Source organism: Miniopterus natalensis, chromosome 15, assembly GCF_054644295.1.
Source record: "Miniopterus natalensis isolate mMinNat1 chromosome 15, mMinNat1.hap1, whole genome shotgun sequence".
Taxonomy (NCBI): Eukaryota; Metazoa; Chordata; class Mammalia; order Chiroptera; family Miniopteridae; genus Miniopterus; species Miniopterus natalensis.
Genome location: NC_142095.1, coordinates 12767231 through 12784384, shown reverse-complemented (window position 1 = coordinate 12784384; position 17154 = coordinate 12767231). Strand labels below are relative to the sequence as shown.

The window sequence follows — 17154 nt, the reverse complement described above, 5'->3', positions numbered from 1 at the left end:
CCCAGTGAGGCCCAGAGCCTTGGAGCAGGGGCTGCCTGGATGAGTTGTAGCCAGAGGGGGATCCAACCCCTGTCAGAGACACAAGTGCCAAAGCAGAGAGAGAGTGAGGGAGAACTGGTCGCACTTCTCTCTGCTCCCGCTAGGTCCCTAATGGCTAAACCCAATGAAATGCCATCAGATACGGGAGCCAAGATGATACTGCCCATAGATGGGTCACTTCTTTGGGGCATAGAACTGAGCAGAGGAGACATAGAGAGGAGGGGTAAACAGAAAACACAAGTACACATGGATAAATTAACTTGTTTTCCCCTCTTGACTCTATCATAAATAAACAACAACAACAACAAAATAGTGCAAGATCAGCCACAGCTAGCATCTGCTTCTTTGCCCTGGGATTGGCAATTGATACAGGTTGGTAGGAATGCTGGCAAACTGACTCTGTTTAAAGAAAACAGCTGCTCAATTCTAGGCTGTGGTTGCTCTGGTGCCCTTTTTCTGGTACCAAATATGTGTCATTTTCCAACACCAGCTCTCCAATTCTCTGACAATAACTGGGAGTCCAACAATTCAATTCAACTCTGACACTACCCAGAGTTACTATCAGACTCCACAGGTTTAAGGCCTCAGTCCCACAGTCCCGAGGCTACCCGCACTTCTACAGCGCCAACTACAAATCCAGGGGTTCCCATGACCCCCCTCAGGTTTGAACGTTCACTAGAGCAACCCGGAGAACTCACAAAAAACACTCTACTTATATATACTGGTATATGATAAAAAATACAACTCCTGAACAGCCAAAAGAGATGCACAGTGCAAGGAAGGTATGAGGATGGCTCAGAGCTTCCCTGCCCTCTCTAGGTGCACCACCCTCCCAGAACATCTCTAGGTGCACCACCCTCCCAGAACATCTCTAGGTGCACCACCCTCCCAGAACATCTCTAGGTGCACCACCCTCCCAGAACATCTCTAGGTCCACCACCCTCCCAGAACATCTCTAGGTGCACCACCCTCCCAGAACATCTCTAGGTCCACCACCCTCTCAGAACATCTCTAGGTGCACCACCCTCCCAGAAGCTCCTGAAACCTGTCATTCAGTGGTTATTATGGAGGTTTCATCACACAGCATGACTGATTAAATTATTGGCCATTGGTGATAGAGATCAACCACCAGCCCCTCTCCAGTCCCCCTAGAGGTTGGAGGGTGGAGTTGAAAGCTCCAATCCTCTGATCACTTGGTCTTTCTGGTGACTAGCCTCATTCTGAAGCTGTCTAGGGGTCCCAGCTTTAGTCATCTTATTAACATAAATTCAGATATAGTCAAAAGGGACTCATTATGAATAATAAAAACATTCTTATTACTCATAAAATTCCAAGGGATTTAAGAGTTCTGTGACAGGGAGTAGGACAAAAAATAAATTTATTTTTATTTTATTATTTTATTATGATTATTATTTTTTAAATATATCTTTATTGATTTAAGAGAGAAGAAGGGAAAGGGAGAGAGAGAGAGAAAGAAACATCAGTAATGAGAGAGTCTTCTGTCCGTCATTGATTTGCCACCTCCTGCACGCCCCCTACTGGGGATCGAGCCTGCAACCTGGGCATGTGCCCTGACCAGGAATCAAACCTTGATCTCCTGGATCACAGGTCGATACTTAACTGCTGACCCATGCCAGGTGGGCCAAACTTATTTTTATTATACCATACTTGCCATATAAAAAACATGGATCAAATTATCTCATTTTTGGGAGGAATCAGAAATTCAAATTTTTGTGTGAAGTCTCCCAATTTTAAATTTTGACAATTATTTCAAATTTTCCAAAAACTCTTTGCAGTCCAAACAAAACATCCCTGAAGGCTGGATTTGGCCTGCAGTTTCCAGTTTGGGACACCTGACACAGAATTCCAGCATAGTGGTTTTCAACCTGGCTACACAGTGGAATCACCTGCATAGCTTTGAAAAATATCTGCGTAGACTTCATGCCAAGGCAGTTAAGTCAGAATCTCCTGAGATGGGGCCCAGACATTGGTATTTTTCAAAATAGTTTCCTGATCATTTTAATGAACAGACATTTTTAAATAAGCTTTTTATTTTGGAATAAGTTTGGTTTTACAGAAAAATTACAGAGATAATACAGAGTTCTTACATACTGCATACCCAGTTTCACTTGTTTTTAACACTTTACATTTCCAGGGAATAGTTATCAAAATAAGAAATTGACTTTGGTATATTACTATTAACTAAACTCTAGACTTTATTTGGATTTCACCAATTTTTTTATTGACACCCTCTTTCTCTCCCAGGATCCAATATAAGTACCATTTTGCAACTAGTTGTTATGTCTCACCAGCCTGCTCTGGTCTATGACAGTTTCTCAGGCTTTCCTCATTTTTCCTGGGTTGTACTAACCAGGTATTCTGGAGAATGACTCCAGATCTGGGTTTGTCTCATGTTTTTCTCTTGATATTATGTACATGTTTTTGGAATAAATATCAGGGAGGTGACGTGCCCTTCTGGTCATAGCATATCAGGGTATATCTCCATTTTTTTTAGAACAACTGCTCTAGTCAATAGTGGCTGGGTGGAATGGAACTAGAAGGATCCATCCAGCTTTGGAATGGATTAATGAAGATCAGTATTGGAAATCAGGAGGGAAGACACGAGACCACAGTGGAACTCCATCTCTTCCAAATAAGCCACCTGAATTGAAAAATCAAGAGAGAAATGTCCTATTCCAGGCTCATCCACTAACTAGTCTTTGGGGAAACCAACCACAGTCTCCTAGGGTTAGTTTCTTCATCTGTATAGTGTAGAAGTTGGCATCAGAGGCTATTTCTAGTTCTGAATTTATGTGATTCCAAAACTCAGGAGTGGGCTTTCATTAGGCAAATATTGTCCACAACTCTGTTTCCTAAGAGGAATGTGTTGTGATGCTGAGCAAGACCTTACCCAAATGCAGGGGTTTCTACAAAGGGAGATGGCAGGGAGGCCTCTCTGCTTCACTCTTTGACATTTATGACACTTGTGTCCTAAGCATATCAAGGATCTCTCAGGAAGAAAACAAATTGCAGAAGCTAAGAAGAAAACAACTCACCCTCTCATCTTTGTTCCTGGGACTCACTGTTATCCTTCTGTGATGGAGGATTAGGAAGTAAATGACATAATTTGTTTTCGAAATACAAAGAGTGGACATTTTAGTCCTTTAAAACATCTTGTAATGTTGACCCTTTGCGTAAATCTTACCGGAAATGAGGGATGGCCAGCTTGCAGTGTGGGATGTTTCTAACGTGCCAGTCATTTGTACAGAGCCTGTGATTGCAAAACCACAACAATTTCGCAATAGTGAAAACCTCTAATTAACCATAATAAATGACAGGGTAGATTTTTTTTGAACATGTGGTTAATAATGCTTGTTGCTTTAAGGTCATACGTGGAGGGATGCTCCATTGGGGTACATAAGTGGGCTGCAAGGGGTTTTGCAAAATGCTTTTTCACCCCTGCGTGTAAAGTCTGACCCAGAACATTGTACTAATATCGGACCAGGCTCTCACCTGATGTCATTTGCCTGTGGGAATTGTATTGGCTTTGAAACTAGCTCCTCTTCGTAGCTGTTGGGGGGGGGGGGGGGGAGTTAAAAAAAATCACAATTCCATGGTGCGTTTTGAATGATGGAAGCCAGGTTCCTAAGCACCGAGACAAGAAAGAATGTCTAACGGGGCCTTTAATGTGTGTTTATATTTAAACACCAGACCTAACAGAAAACCCTTAAGCTTTATACAATGATTAGAGCCTTGTAAGAACCTAATTAATGTCTCATCGGGTGAATGGCTGGCCCGGCATGCGAGCTGTTCCAGGGGCGCGAGGGGGTTCAGGTACCTGCGAGGAAGAATAGATGGGGTTGTAGTGACTCGGGCCGTCTGAAAGGGACATGTCAAGGCAGCTTTGTCTGGCGTGCCGCCTTTTCAGACCTACTTGATAATGCCAGTGTCAGTTTCAACTGAAGCGTGTGCCAGATTGCAGATAGCCCGAGCTGGCGTTTCAAAGCAGTTAATTGTGAAACTTGAGAAGAAAATGGGCACATTCTTCAGAGGTAGCTATTCAAATGCAGTCTCCTTCCCTCCCACTCCCCCCAGCTCCGTGGATCTCACTTTTGTTCTGTTCCCACAAAAAAAATGCATGAGAAACCCTGAGCCTTTCCCCTTGGCAGTTCCTGCGTCGCCTTCCTTGCTGGGGCTGTTTGGCCTTGTTAAAATGTGCCCCGTGTATGAAAATGAAATTGCCACTGCTGGGTGGTGCGGCGCAACACGGTTTGACACTAAGAGCCGGGAGCGATAGGAAACAGACTTTCATTGCATTTAGTCAGAGACGGGAGTCTCTAAAGCCTCACTGTAGACACTGACTTAGTTAAATGTGAATGATTCTAAAGTGAACAATCTACCCTGCTTCTTTGTGCTCACAGAAACAGCCCCCCATCCGGCTTGATGTGGCTGTAAAACAGTCTTAAGAAAAGACGATCATACGTAGAACCCAAAAGGGAAGACTCGAGCCTTTCAAACCAGAACAAAAATATTTTAGGTGGGTCGAGTGGGATGACCACTTGTTCTTTAGCTTCCTCTGGATTCCCTAAAACAATGGTGTAGAATCAACAAGGGAACACACACACACCCACACACACACACACACACACACCCATCTAGTTTTAGTCTTCATTTAGAATTCCATGTCGTTTTAAGACAAAGAGAAAAGATTTGATTTGTAGGACTCTTGCAAGCAAGCTTTAGATTCTTAACTGCCTTTTATCGAGATGAGTGCCCAGAGAGAGCTTGAACAGGGAAGGGGACTCTGGGGCATAAGATTTTTATTCTGTAGCTCTCCTGGAGTAAAAATTCCATAAAGTAACATCTGTAGTAATTAAGGGCTTACATTTCCTCTCCCATTCATGTCTCTGCTAGGAAGGAAGGTTATTTTCCCTAAGAGACAATAGATAGTGGATCTTGTGGGAAGAGAGAAAGAACAGAATTAAAATTCTTTTGTTCCTAGAAATGGAAGTTTCCTACTTAAAAAAGAAGAAAGAAAGAAAATTGGAAGACTTTACTGTAAAAGATTCCACCAGAAAGAAAACTTAGAGAAGTTAGAAAAATTGTACTTAGCTACTCCAAAATATTTGGGATGGGGAAAGATTCATCTTGCGTTTCGTATCCAAATATCTTCTGACTTGGGGGAAACTGTGATTAAGCAGTGAACAAAATGCTATCTTTGTTTTGATAATTTTAATTTTTAGAACTCCATGTGATTAAGCTTAGAGTTTCTTTTCCTTTCTTTTTCTTTTTTTTCATTTGGACATAAAAATCAATTCCTTCTTCAGATGTTTTTCAAAATAACACCTATGTGGGGACATCCGATGAATGAAAACTAACCAACTCATGTCAAATTTGTTTCCTGCACTTTCTTGTCATAGCAGGACAAGCTGTGTAATTTTGTGGACCCAGTAAAATATAAAAATGCAGGAACCCTTGTTGGGAAATTATTAAGGATTTTAAGATGTTGACAACAGAGTTTTAAACCAAGTGCAGGCTTGTTCTAAGTGTGTGACTGTGGTTCTGCACAGGTCTTGTGCCCGTGAGCCAATCTGAGTGGTAGGAATAGATTTGTCATCTGTATCAATAGAGGAAAATGTGTGTCTGTTCCATGCCTCATAGGGATGAATGTACATCAGAAAAGAAATTTTTAAAAAATTTAGTCAAAATAATTATAGCGTCCTAAGTGATACCAACGTCAAATGTTTTAATCTGATCACTCAGATGGCTTTGTCTGCATCTCTTAGCTTTTCTCCAAGTTTCCCCAGGCAAATCTTTCACTGCATCCACAGTGATCGGCTCACTCTACCCCCTCTAATAGGACCCAGGCCCTCTCACCTGCTCAGCTCAGGTCCCTGCCCTAATTACTTCCTCAAGGGCCCGTCTGGCCTCTGTCTTTGCGGCATTTCCCTGGCTTCTGGAATTCCTCTCACATTTCAATTCTTGTAGCTGTAATAAATGTATAATTTGTTTACATATTTTTCCATATCTTGTATCCTCTACATGTAACATGGTCATATAGTATTATCCTGATAACACACATAAGATTTAGATGTAGAGAAGTTTTACCACTTGTGTCAAAGGGCTCTCTCCATTCCAAGAAAACTCATATTAATAACAGAGCAGAAAATTTAAATTATACTTGCATTTTAAACAAATTTCACACATTTCATATATATGCTTTCATATGGATGTGTCCTGTTTCTTAAATTTATTTTTGTCTCTAGAGTGCTATTTGTGGGACTTAATTCCCTTTAATCAGAATAAACCCTTTAATTTTATCTTTCCCATCTAATTTTATAAAATAATAAAACCCAGATATAGTTAATTATTTTTAAACTGTTGCTGAGCCCTGGCCAGTGTGGCCCAGCAGGTTGGCCGTTGTCCCCCACGCCGAATGGTTGCCAGTTCAGTTCCTGGTCAGGACACGTGCCAGGGGTTTCGGGCTCGACCCCGGTGGGGGGTGTGCAGTAGGCAGTCTATCCATGTTTCCCTCTCACATGGATGTTTCTCATCTCTCTCCCTCCCTCTCTCTCTAAAAATCAATTAAATTTTTTTTTTAATGTTGCTGATACCAACTCTACTTAGGATATGGTAATACTACCAATATTGAAATTCTGACGCTGTAGCTCAAAATGTTCACTCATTAACTTCTATGTGAGATGACAAAATTTGGCATGAGAAACCCAGTTTAGGAACATTGATATCTAGTATAAAAAAATCAAGGATTGTCCAAAATTCAAAATCAAGAAAGTTCAGGACCTGCAGTTTGCTTGTTTACCTTCTCCTGTCACATTTCAGACGCCAAGCAGTTCTCTTTTGTCTCTTTCACCCAGTGGGTTTTCAGGAAAAGATTCACGATGCTCATGGCAGCACTACTGTGTTAATCATTATTTAGGCTGAAAGAGGTTGAAATAAACTTGTTTTATGAAGTCCCTCAGGAGTATAGGTTAGTCGTTACACCGTGGCTTCGGTGTCCCCCGGGTCTCAGTTAAGACCCAGCCTCTGCCACTTATTGGCAAGGTGGCTCCTCTCTCCAGGCCTCAGCACCCTCCCTGGTACGAAAAGCAATGCCGAAGCCTGTACCTTTCAAGTTTGCTAATTTAGACATTTAACGGGTATTTCTGGAGCACTTTCAACTGCCAGACACTGTTGTGTAGGTTACGTAAGTAATGTCTCAGTATCACCTCTGAGCGCGGGCTCAGCGCAGAGCCGCCCAGTAAGCAACTCTCAGTACAGTCATCCCCCGGCCCTGCTGGGTCCGTGACGCTCTATTGGCCTGGTGCTGGTGGTCCTGGTAACAGCTGGCAATCCTGGTAAAATGCTCAAATCAAGCTTTTCCATGACTTCTCCCTTTCCCTTTTTGTTTTTTATTTATTGTCCTGAATATGCACAAGTTCGTGAAAAGTATATGATCCCCTGTTGACTTCTTTTTCCAGAATGGAGTCTACTGAGAAATGTGAAGTGGTAATTCAACATTTTAATGGAAAATATCTGAAAACACCACCTGGCATCCCAGGTAAGAAACGCCACCGAGTGATCATTCCACAGTGTCTGGGTTTATTGTTATGGTTGGAGGGAGTGCGGGAAGGCCCTGGGCGGGTCACTGGGAGGGAAGAGCTCGCGTTTATAAATGTATGACTTTTAAGACTATGCAGCAACTCATCTTTCTCAAAACTACCACACACTTCTTGGTGATTCTTCTTTGGCTTTTCTCTTGAATCTGCTGCTCATTCCCTGAAGTGAATCAGGAGAAAAAGACAGCAAAGAGCGGTGAAAGATGCCCTCAAAGTGAGGGAGGTTTATGACTCCCGTCATTAGCACTGGTGCCTTGATTTCTGATCTATAAACTCTCCGAACAGCAATATGCACAGTAGAGTCCACAGATTGATGCCGGTGTCCAAACACATCTTACCCGTCTGCGACAAGAATACGGAACGTGAGAATAAGCATTTATAAACTTTTCTAGCAATTAGACATTGCCATAAAATCCGGGCGCATAAGTTCATATTTTACAAAAATGCCAGTTACTAACATATTGATAAAACCATCCATTCATCAGAGAGATTTTGAGGAGCACCAGTCTAGACTATCCCAGGGTGTTTCACATTTCCCAAAGCGAAATTCTTAAGTACATACATCATAAGATGATATAACTTGATGCTATTAAGAATTATACTCAAGGCCTGGCAGGGGGGATGGGGTCAGACAAGGTCAATGGGGGGAAAAAAGGAAGATCTATAATACTTCCAACAATAAAGATAAATTTTTAAAAATTAATTACACTAAAAAAAAAAGAATTACACTCAACAGACAAAAAATGAATATAGCCCATTGTCAGAGCTTAAGCAGAAATGCCTGCCTTAACTTGATATTAACCTGGTCGTAGCATCTATGGAAAGTACTTAATATTAGGTGAGTACATTTAAAGATAAATTATACTCATGCATGAAAACATTAAAAAATGACAGGGGTGCTAAAAAAAAAGGATTGCACTGAGTAAATAAAGAAATATGCATGTTGGTTTATTTGTTGCTCTTTTGTTTTTGGTGACTCTCAGGGGAATAATGTGACTCTTTCAGCCCTGCAGTGTTTTCCCTTTTGATCTTTTTCAGCTGGATTTTAGAAACTTCAGAGGTTGAGCATTTTGATTCCTTAAAATATACTGAGGTTTATACAAGAGGAAGTTTGAACAAAGAGAAATATTTTTGTGGATGGGCCAGGGTTCTTTTATGAATGGGTTGGTTTGGGGAGGATGTCAGGAAAGGAGAAGAGCCCTTCAGACTGACACTCGGATGACGTGGGCAATCCAAAGCAGCGTCTCTGCTTAATCGGAGCCAACACGCAGCGAAGCCTGCGCCTCGGTCTGGTTCGCTTCCATGCATCACGTCCCCTTGAGAACCGACTGCATTTGGATCCTATTGGAGACATATGGTGTTGTTAAGAAAAGAGTTAGCAATTTACATCTCAGCGTGTAAGCTGCCCTTGCGTTTTAGGAGACATACTTTGTTGTGTGGTGTGTTTTTTTCTTTTAGCATAAAAAGCACTTTAAGGCACTCTGCTCAAACCCAGCATTGAAGAAAGGAGTTACATTGTTAGAGGATTTTCCCCGTATTTATCCCATTTTATCCAACAGATGCCTGTCAATCAAGAATGGGCAAATTATATAGAAATTAGTGTTTATTCAAGTTTTAATACAGGTCTCAGTTTTTTCTAGGTTTCTTCCTCTTCAGAAAAAGACATTGAAATACTTCTTGACTGGATTGATTTGAAACTGTCTTATTTGCTTTCCCCATAAAGCATATAGCTGACTAGTAGAACTTAATGTTAAAGACAAAGAGAGCCAGTGAAAATCCCCAAATGCCCGGGCATTCTTCCTGAAGATGCAGACTCTGGTATCAGCCTATCTAATATCATAGCTACACCCAATGGAAACATTGTGAATAGCAAGAACTTAAGTTAGGAGTTTCTCACACACTTTTATCTCATGGGAACGTGAGAGGCAAAACAGGCGTTCTCAGGTATAACTCTCTGAGAGAGAGCACTTTATGCTTCTGATATTTGCACTCAACATTAATAGAATTAAATATACAATTCTGATCGTAATTGATGCTTGAATTTGCTTGTTTATGCATTGGAAGTCAAGTAGAGTTTAATAAAGGTTTACAGAAGATATTTAATCTCTGGTAGTTGAATTTGATGTGGAATAAAACAGGACGTAGCGCAAGATGTGGGTATTTTGGAAGACGCAGTAGTAAAATGCACTCCTTGGGTATATTTAGTAAGTCAAGAGAGGTATAATCAGATGTAGGTGCGTGCTGTTTGCCTTTGTCTTCATTGCTTATTTGTTGTGGATGGTTGAAACCTTATATACAGAAACTAATAATTTAATCCGATTATCTCTTCCATCTTGAAGACTAGATGAGATGTCGCCACGGGCTCTGATATCAGATTGGAAGCCATTGCTTTGATATTTTCTAAAGAAGTAACCAATTTCCTAACGTTGTCAATACTAATATGGTGCTCTAGACACTGTCCTTGCTTCTGGGTGTACTAATTAAAACCAACTATAATTGACCTGACCTACCTGCAACTAAAACAGAATTCAATAATTATTTAAAAATCTCAGTCTTTCACATTCTCAAGATTTGGCATCTTTGAATTCTGAAGTCTGTGGTTTTATAGAACTCCCATTGATGGTTTCAATATAATGCTTTAAGGCTCTGTGATTGAGGGACCCACGGTGACACAGGAATGACCCGAGGTTCTCAGGTCCTAAAAAAGCTGTTGAAAAGATTGCATGTTAAGTCAATTATCTTCTCATACTAGAGCTTTTAACCTTATTTTAAACATGTAGGGAACAATTGGTATCAAATTCACATTCTTTACGTCTCCATTCAGGGATGACTTGGGAAAATGTGCACACGTCAGTGAGCAAATGTAGGGACATTTTGGCTCTTGTCACTTTTGACAGCGATTCATCTTAAAGGAGATGCAGTGTTTTGTGTGTTTTCCTGAGATTATCTAGTTTCCCAATCCTCTACTGTGTCATTTCCATAAAAGAACAAAGAAAAAATAACTTCAACCCAACATTTTGACATTGCTCAGAATTTCAAATTATAAAAACATCATAGTTAAGGATATTTGCAAGGGCATGTAACATGGACCACATTAATGTTGCTGCCTCCAATTCGATTTGCATTATACTAGGAACAATTTACTCATTAAATAGATTTTGCGATGTTATTTCGTTTTCATTCCTGACAGATTATGTGAGTTGAAAGCAAACTATGTAGATACTTCTTTTGGCTCATGTTTCTTTCTCTGGGCTCCTCCTATTTGTTCATAAAAGATCTAATTTTAATGAATACATCCTGGATCATTAATGCCTCTTAGAGCCTCTCAGAACTAGCTCTGTTCACTTTGGTATATAAAGTTATCAATGGTTACTTCAATCAATGAAGCTAAACCTATCAAAAATCAAGTTATTTGAATTCTGGTATATATAGTACAGGAAGTTAACAAAGATCAGGTGGCTGTGTTGCTACCAGCAAGTGGGAAGAAGACGACCAAATGAGTAGGAAGCAGCGCCAATCATTGTAGCCATCCTCAGAAAGAGACCATCCAGCATTTTCTCCGTTCCCTAGAGGGAAATATAAACACTATGTTCCATAAATGCTGCAAGTCCCACATATTGATCTTGATTTTTTTGTGTACAAAATGAAGGATTGTTAGTTGCTTGCCTGCCTAACCCCAGACACTTCTCTGCCCCATAATGAATCGCTCAGCAATGTTGTGCAGCCCCAAAGCATTGCATTTTCCAACCAGAAGCAAAGGGTAAGTTCCCAGACACTTCAGGGATCTGTAGGGCATGAGCTTGAAAGGCTCACTTTCAAAGAGCCCCCGGAGCAGAGTGATGTGCCACGCGGAAAAGGCAGCCACGTGTAGGGACGTGTATTGAGGAACAGAACGTGCAGGCTGGTTTGTAGAGAAATAAATCGCGTCTGCTCTCAAGCCAGACTCTTGCCTGTAAGCACATGTCCCTATTGGTGGAGCAGCCGTTCCGGAAAAAAATGGAATAAATCTCTGTTAGTATGATTTTATTATTCTGCAGATAATTATTTCTAATCCCCAATGAACTCCAAGAAGTAGGGGAGGGTGAGAGAAAGCTCAGCACATTCAGAGATCTTTGAAATTTTCACAAATCCTGTGAGCAACAGAAATTTGGACGAGTAATGAAGTGTCAGAGGGATCATATTTTTCTAATAAGTAATATAAGACTGTGTGCCTTCTCGATGCTTTGACATCATTTTACTATCGTGTGTTTATGTCAATAGAAATGTGTATGATTGTGGATATGTACCTATACATCGTGGGAGCACCGTGGGGAAAAATATTTAAAATCTGATAATTTTTAAAGAAAACAAAGAAAGAAAATATGCTAAATTTAAAACGTCCCCTGGAGTGAAATGTCAACAATGTACTTAAATAAAATTTATGTTAAGAGACATGGTTCAAAATTCCAAATATTCGAGCAATAGATATATAAATTTTTTATCAGTGGAAAATGTTGCAGACCCTCACAACCAGAGTCTCTTCCATGACATCAGTCCATTAAGTCCACAAATGCAACTATAGCTGAGTAAGAGGCAGCAAATAGAAAAAATCATGGTAGAGTGTAGCAAAAATATTCCTTTATGGTTCCACCAAAGATTAGCACAGTCTAATGCTGCGTTTTCCATCTTTGTGACACTAAAACATCATTTTCATAAAAACTTTGCAAACACTACCATCCCTTACTGGGTATCAGATTAGATTTTTCATTAATAAGACTTTTGCAATACTTAGGAGCTACTTTCTCTGAAGCCTCTCATCTATAATGTTAGTGATGCCTTCTAGATTATTTCTATGTACCAAACACATAGTTGCTTCATGATGAAACACTGTTGGAATGTTATTAGTGAATTTTACAAGCAGCTTGACAACTTCATGGTCAGTAGTCTGAGAGTCTAAATCTGGATAATGAAAAAACAGATAGAGAAGGTTCAGGTGATCGTTCATCTTCAGGAGATTAGAAATGATCAGAATGGATTTTGTCCCACCGCTCCTCTTCCCACCTGTGACTGCAGCTGCAGATGCTGTGGGCAGTCTCCATTCACCCTGGAGGGGTCCCATCTCAAGCATCCACTAATTCTCTCCACTTTTCTACCTCACGGCAAAATCTATAAAAGCTCACTCAACCTGGCATAGGTTTTCTGCAAGCTCGGGTGGAGTTATCACTCCCTGAGACAACCCTCAATCAATGGACGTGGGAGTCACTGCATAAGACTGGACCTCTTGTCCTTTGGAGGGACAACTGTGAGTTACATTCTACACGACTCCTTAGGAGGTTGCCTATAGTGGTTGCAAGTTCAATGAGGCCCCTTTTTATTGACTGTTCTTTCTTCCCCACCTTTCTTTTCCATCATATCTGCTTCCTTACTACCTTATCCCAGGCTCTAATTTTGAGGAACTCAAATTAAGATAGGTGTTCCCAGGACTGGTAGTGAGGAACTACATTTTAATTTAAAACTCCTGGCTGTAGAGAAAGGTAGACCCAGCTAAAGTAGTGAAATGAATTTCATGGACCAAATATATTGTTTTCATGATTTTTTTTTTTTTTTTACAGCAGCGTTTATGAACCACGTATCAGGGTTGATAAAGGCAAATATTAGTGGTAGTAGACAGATGATAGACAGGGCTTCAGTTTAGCAAGAGAAGCACAGCAGAAGGTAAGGACCAGTGGCATACAGCTGACGCCAAAACAAGTGAGCCCATAAAGTGGTGGAGTGTAGATGAAAACGGGATGGCATTAGGGACTGGGAAAGGGTCATAAGGCCAGCCAAGTGAAGGAGAGACGTAGCCATAAGAAATTAAGGCCCCAGAGAAAGGAATTTGTGAGGTTCTGGTCTTAGGTAAATGTGGAGTGGTGGACATCGAGAATGAGCTCCAGGGTGAAAATGCCTGCAGTCGGCTGAGGTGATCTTTGGTTGACAAATTGGAGGCTTCTGATGAGAATGTGGGAAGGTTTTGCAGCACTACTGTAGACTTCCCTACTTCATCTCACACTTCCCTTGATTTTGTCTGAAGCTCTGATCTTCACAGGAGTAGGCTAGGAAGTGTAAACAGTGCTGAAATAATTTTTTGTTTATTAACTTGATTCTGCGTCATCAAACCCAGGATTCATTTCTTTTTTCTGTCGCTTCAAGGGCTATTGCTTAGCTCAGTGTAGATTCTCAATACATACCCTTCGGAGTTGATGCACAATTCCATGAATTAAATAAACTGCATGCTCACATTTGTTTTTAATGAAATTCTTGAGTGGGTGTGGGGAATACACAGCCCCTGCTAAACAAGCATCGACAAACTTGGAGGCAAACAGTGAGGGAAATCTTTTCTTAGCTTTTGAAAAGAAATCTCATTTGTAAATCTAAATATACAGGAAGAGAGGGAGCTAAATATTCACAAGAAAAAGAAACTTAATTTGATCGAGAAAGATTCTAGTTTCTTGTCAAATGCCTCATTTTTTTCAAGACTGCTTTTCAGGGGGTCCTGCTGGCAGTCTTATTGTTATTTCTTTAAATAACTCATTGCTGGCACAGTGATAAATTCTGCTTTCTGACATGTCAAATTGTCCTCCCTAATTTATATCGAAATAATGTCTAGATCTTAACTTTTTGCCACTGGATCTAGTTAAGCTCATTTTTCCCTTTTTTACCTTTTCACATTAAAAAAAAAGTGAATATTTTGAGGATAAGCAGAAAAGAGAGTTTCTTGGTCTATGCTTTTGTCTTTTTTGGCATAATGTTGCTTCTCCCTGCCTAGAGGAAGTACTACATAGGCTTATTATTCCTATCATAATAACATAATAAAATCTATAGTGTTTAATTAACATAATATGGTCAATATGCTTTGCTAACTATATAGTTTCTGTAATTATGTATAAGCTTCAATGAGTAGTAGCAGAATTTGTCTGGAGTCTCTACTTGGCTCCAAAACCTGATACACACACACACACACACACACACACACACACACACACACATATATATTTAACACAGTCATAATTTCATGGAATAGAGAAAACGGACAAGGAGGTTTTCTGTACATCTCCAGAATAAAGTCATCTACATCTATGACTTCTAAAATAGTAACTGCCTTCAGGTTTTCAGAAAATCCTGCATTGAAGATTTCACAGTAAAAACTTACAAAATAAATGAGAAAATCTTCATTTTATTTCTAAAACGACGATGGACTTTGTCTTTTGTCAGCAACACTAATGAGTATTTAAACCATTTAGTGTCTGTCCCGAATGAGTCCTATTAGCAAGCAAAGAGGGTTGAGTGGCTTAAGACCAATTAAGATACAAGCCATGGAAACCAAGCTCTGAATAATTAAGTGCTTAGTGCATTTCCAAATCTAGAATCTCCTTTATTAGGACTGATTTAAAACATTCTAGCCAATTTGGGGATGAATGTGTAGTATCCTAAATGAAACACTTGCCACTCTCTCCCAGTAATTCTCAAGAAGCCTGCCATGCCCACAACTCATTATTTATGATTTAACTTTTTTAGAATGAAAAATCTGCAGAATTTGAGAAACTATTTCAAGAGAAATATTATTAAAAATGCTCGTTAGGCAAGCTCTGAGCCACCCATCATTTGTTTCTCTTAAAACTGTTTCCTCTGATTTCTTCTTTGAGCCTATGAAGAATGAATCAATTAGTTTACTATGCTTTTCGACACTTTTTGGTACCAAAAAAAATATTTTATAGGAAATTGGCATGCTTATGATCTGTTTTTTAAACTTCAAATATTTCCAAGACATATTTGTCCCATTAGAGTGACCTTTTTCTAGAAAGAACTTTGATGTTTACCTTTTCCCTTTCCCTTCAAACAATTAGCCCACAAACCCTTTGAATGTAAGGATCATGCCTTGCTGTTTGTTCTGTTTCAAGCATTTAACCCAACACATGTCACAGAAGAGTACTAATACTGTAATTACTTGTTAATTAAGTAAATACCTCTTTGTGGTAGACAGCATAATGCTCCCCCTCCCCCAAAGATCTTGAAATCCTAATTCCCACTGTCTGTCAATATGTTAGGTTACATGGTACAGAGGAATTAATGTTGCAGTTGAAATTAAGGTTGCTAATAAACGGATCTTAAAGTAGGGAAACTATTCTGATTATCTAGATGGGTCCAATGTAATCACAGGGTCCTTAAAAGTGGAAAAGATTAATGGAAGGACGTGACTCACCATTGCTGGCCGTGAAGAGCTGAAGCAGGCAAAGAATTGGACTCTCCCCAAAAGCCTCCAGAAAGGATCTTGGCCTTGTTTATATCACACGTTTAGCCCAGTGCCATCTGTGTTGGACTTAGGACCTGCAGAACTCTTAGATAACAAATGTGTGTAATTTTATGCCCCTGAATTTTTGTTAATTTCTTATAGCAGCAACAGAAGACTAACACACTAGCATAGAACATAGAACTTTCTTCAGCTGAACATCATCTAAACTATTTCTAAACCACATTATCGAACTGACAATGGAGAACTTTCTTGGTTTCTTCTATTTTGCACCTTTGAATCTCTTGGGGTGCTTGTATGTTAAGTAGGAGAAAAACCACTTCTTGTTAATTATTTGCGCTTTCTTTGTACTTTCTCTTAAGGATATGTTAGGATGGAAGATTGTTAAACATCTAAAAAGAAAGTCTGGGGGGGGGTGGGTCCTTAGTCCTCAGAGCACATTATTATTGACCCCAATAAGTCAAATATTAATTCAGACATGCAGCAAGATTAGGAGGCTGTAAATAAGAAAACAGCCATTTTCCCTTGGTCTGAGTGTGGGACTTATTTCGGACAGTCCTGACAGTGGTTGATGGTGATTGACGCATGTTGGAGTTTCTATATCCCCACTGTGCTGCTGCTGGTGAGAACACCCTGAGTGTGACCTACATTACCTTCCCAGCTGACTTCCCGGGGATAAACATGTGAGAGGTGCTCTAAGTGAGCTTGCAGTTGTTGATGGGTAGGTAACAGGCTTCTCTGTAAAAAGCTTAGACCATTTGATTATTGATAAGACATTTGTAGTGGTAGATAGAATTGTGATCATGTGTCCTAAGAGTGAGTAGTATGATTTAGTTAATCATAATGTCCTGCAAAGTTCCATTCAAAGGATTCAGAATTGTACCAATATATCATACACTGGGGTATTAATACAACAATTCTTTTAAAAGTACAAAAGCATTGAATTTAAATATTGACATTAACCTATTTTTATGTGCAACCACTGTAACATGGCATGGTGCGTTTCAGCCAAATAATGGTCCAGACCTGTGGGGTCTCTAAGATCCTTTCTGGTGGTCTACAAGGTCAAAATATTTTCATAATACTGAAAAATGATTTGCCCTTTTCACTCTTATTCTCTCATGAGTGTAGAGTGGAGTTTCCCAGGGGCTACGTGATATGTGATATTACATCAGGTTAAATGCAGAAGCAGATAGGAGAACCCAGCTTCTATTAAGTTGGACATTAGAG

General features: G+C 39.9%; 1 protein-coding gene across 12 annotated transcripts in view; it reads left to right on the top strand.

Annotated features, from left to right (window-relative positions):
* The window catches only part of RBMS3 (RNA binding motif single stranded interacting protein 3), a 640734-nt gene that overhangs the window by 426513 nt on the left and 197067 nt on the right, over positions 1 to 17154 (top strand). For all 12 annotated transcript variants that reach the window (XM_087824903.1, XM_016198811.2, XM_016198812.2 and 9 more), the window contains one exon: positions 7518 to 7597. In XM_087824903.1, the coding sequence (XP_087681029.1) occupies positions 7518 to 7597 (80 nt within the window). The remainder of the gene's footprint in view (positions 1 to 7517; positions 7598 to 17154) is intronic.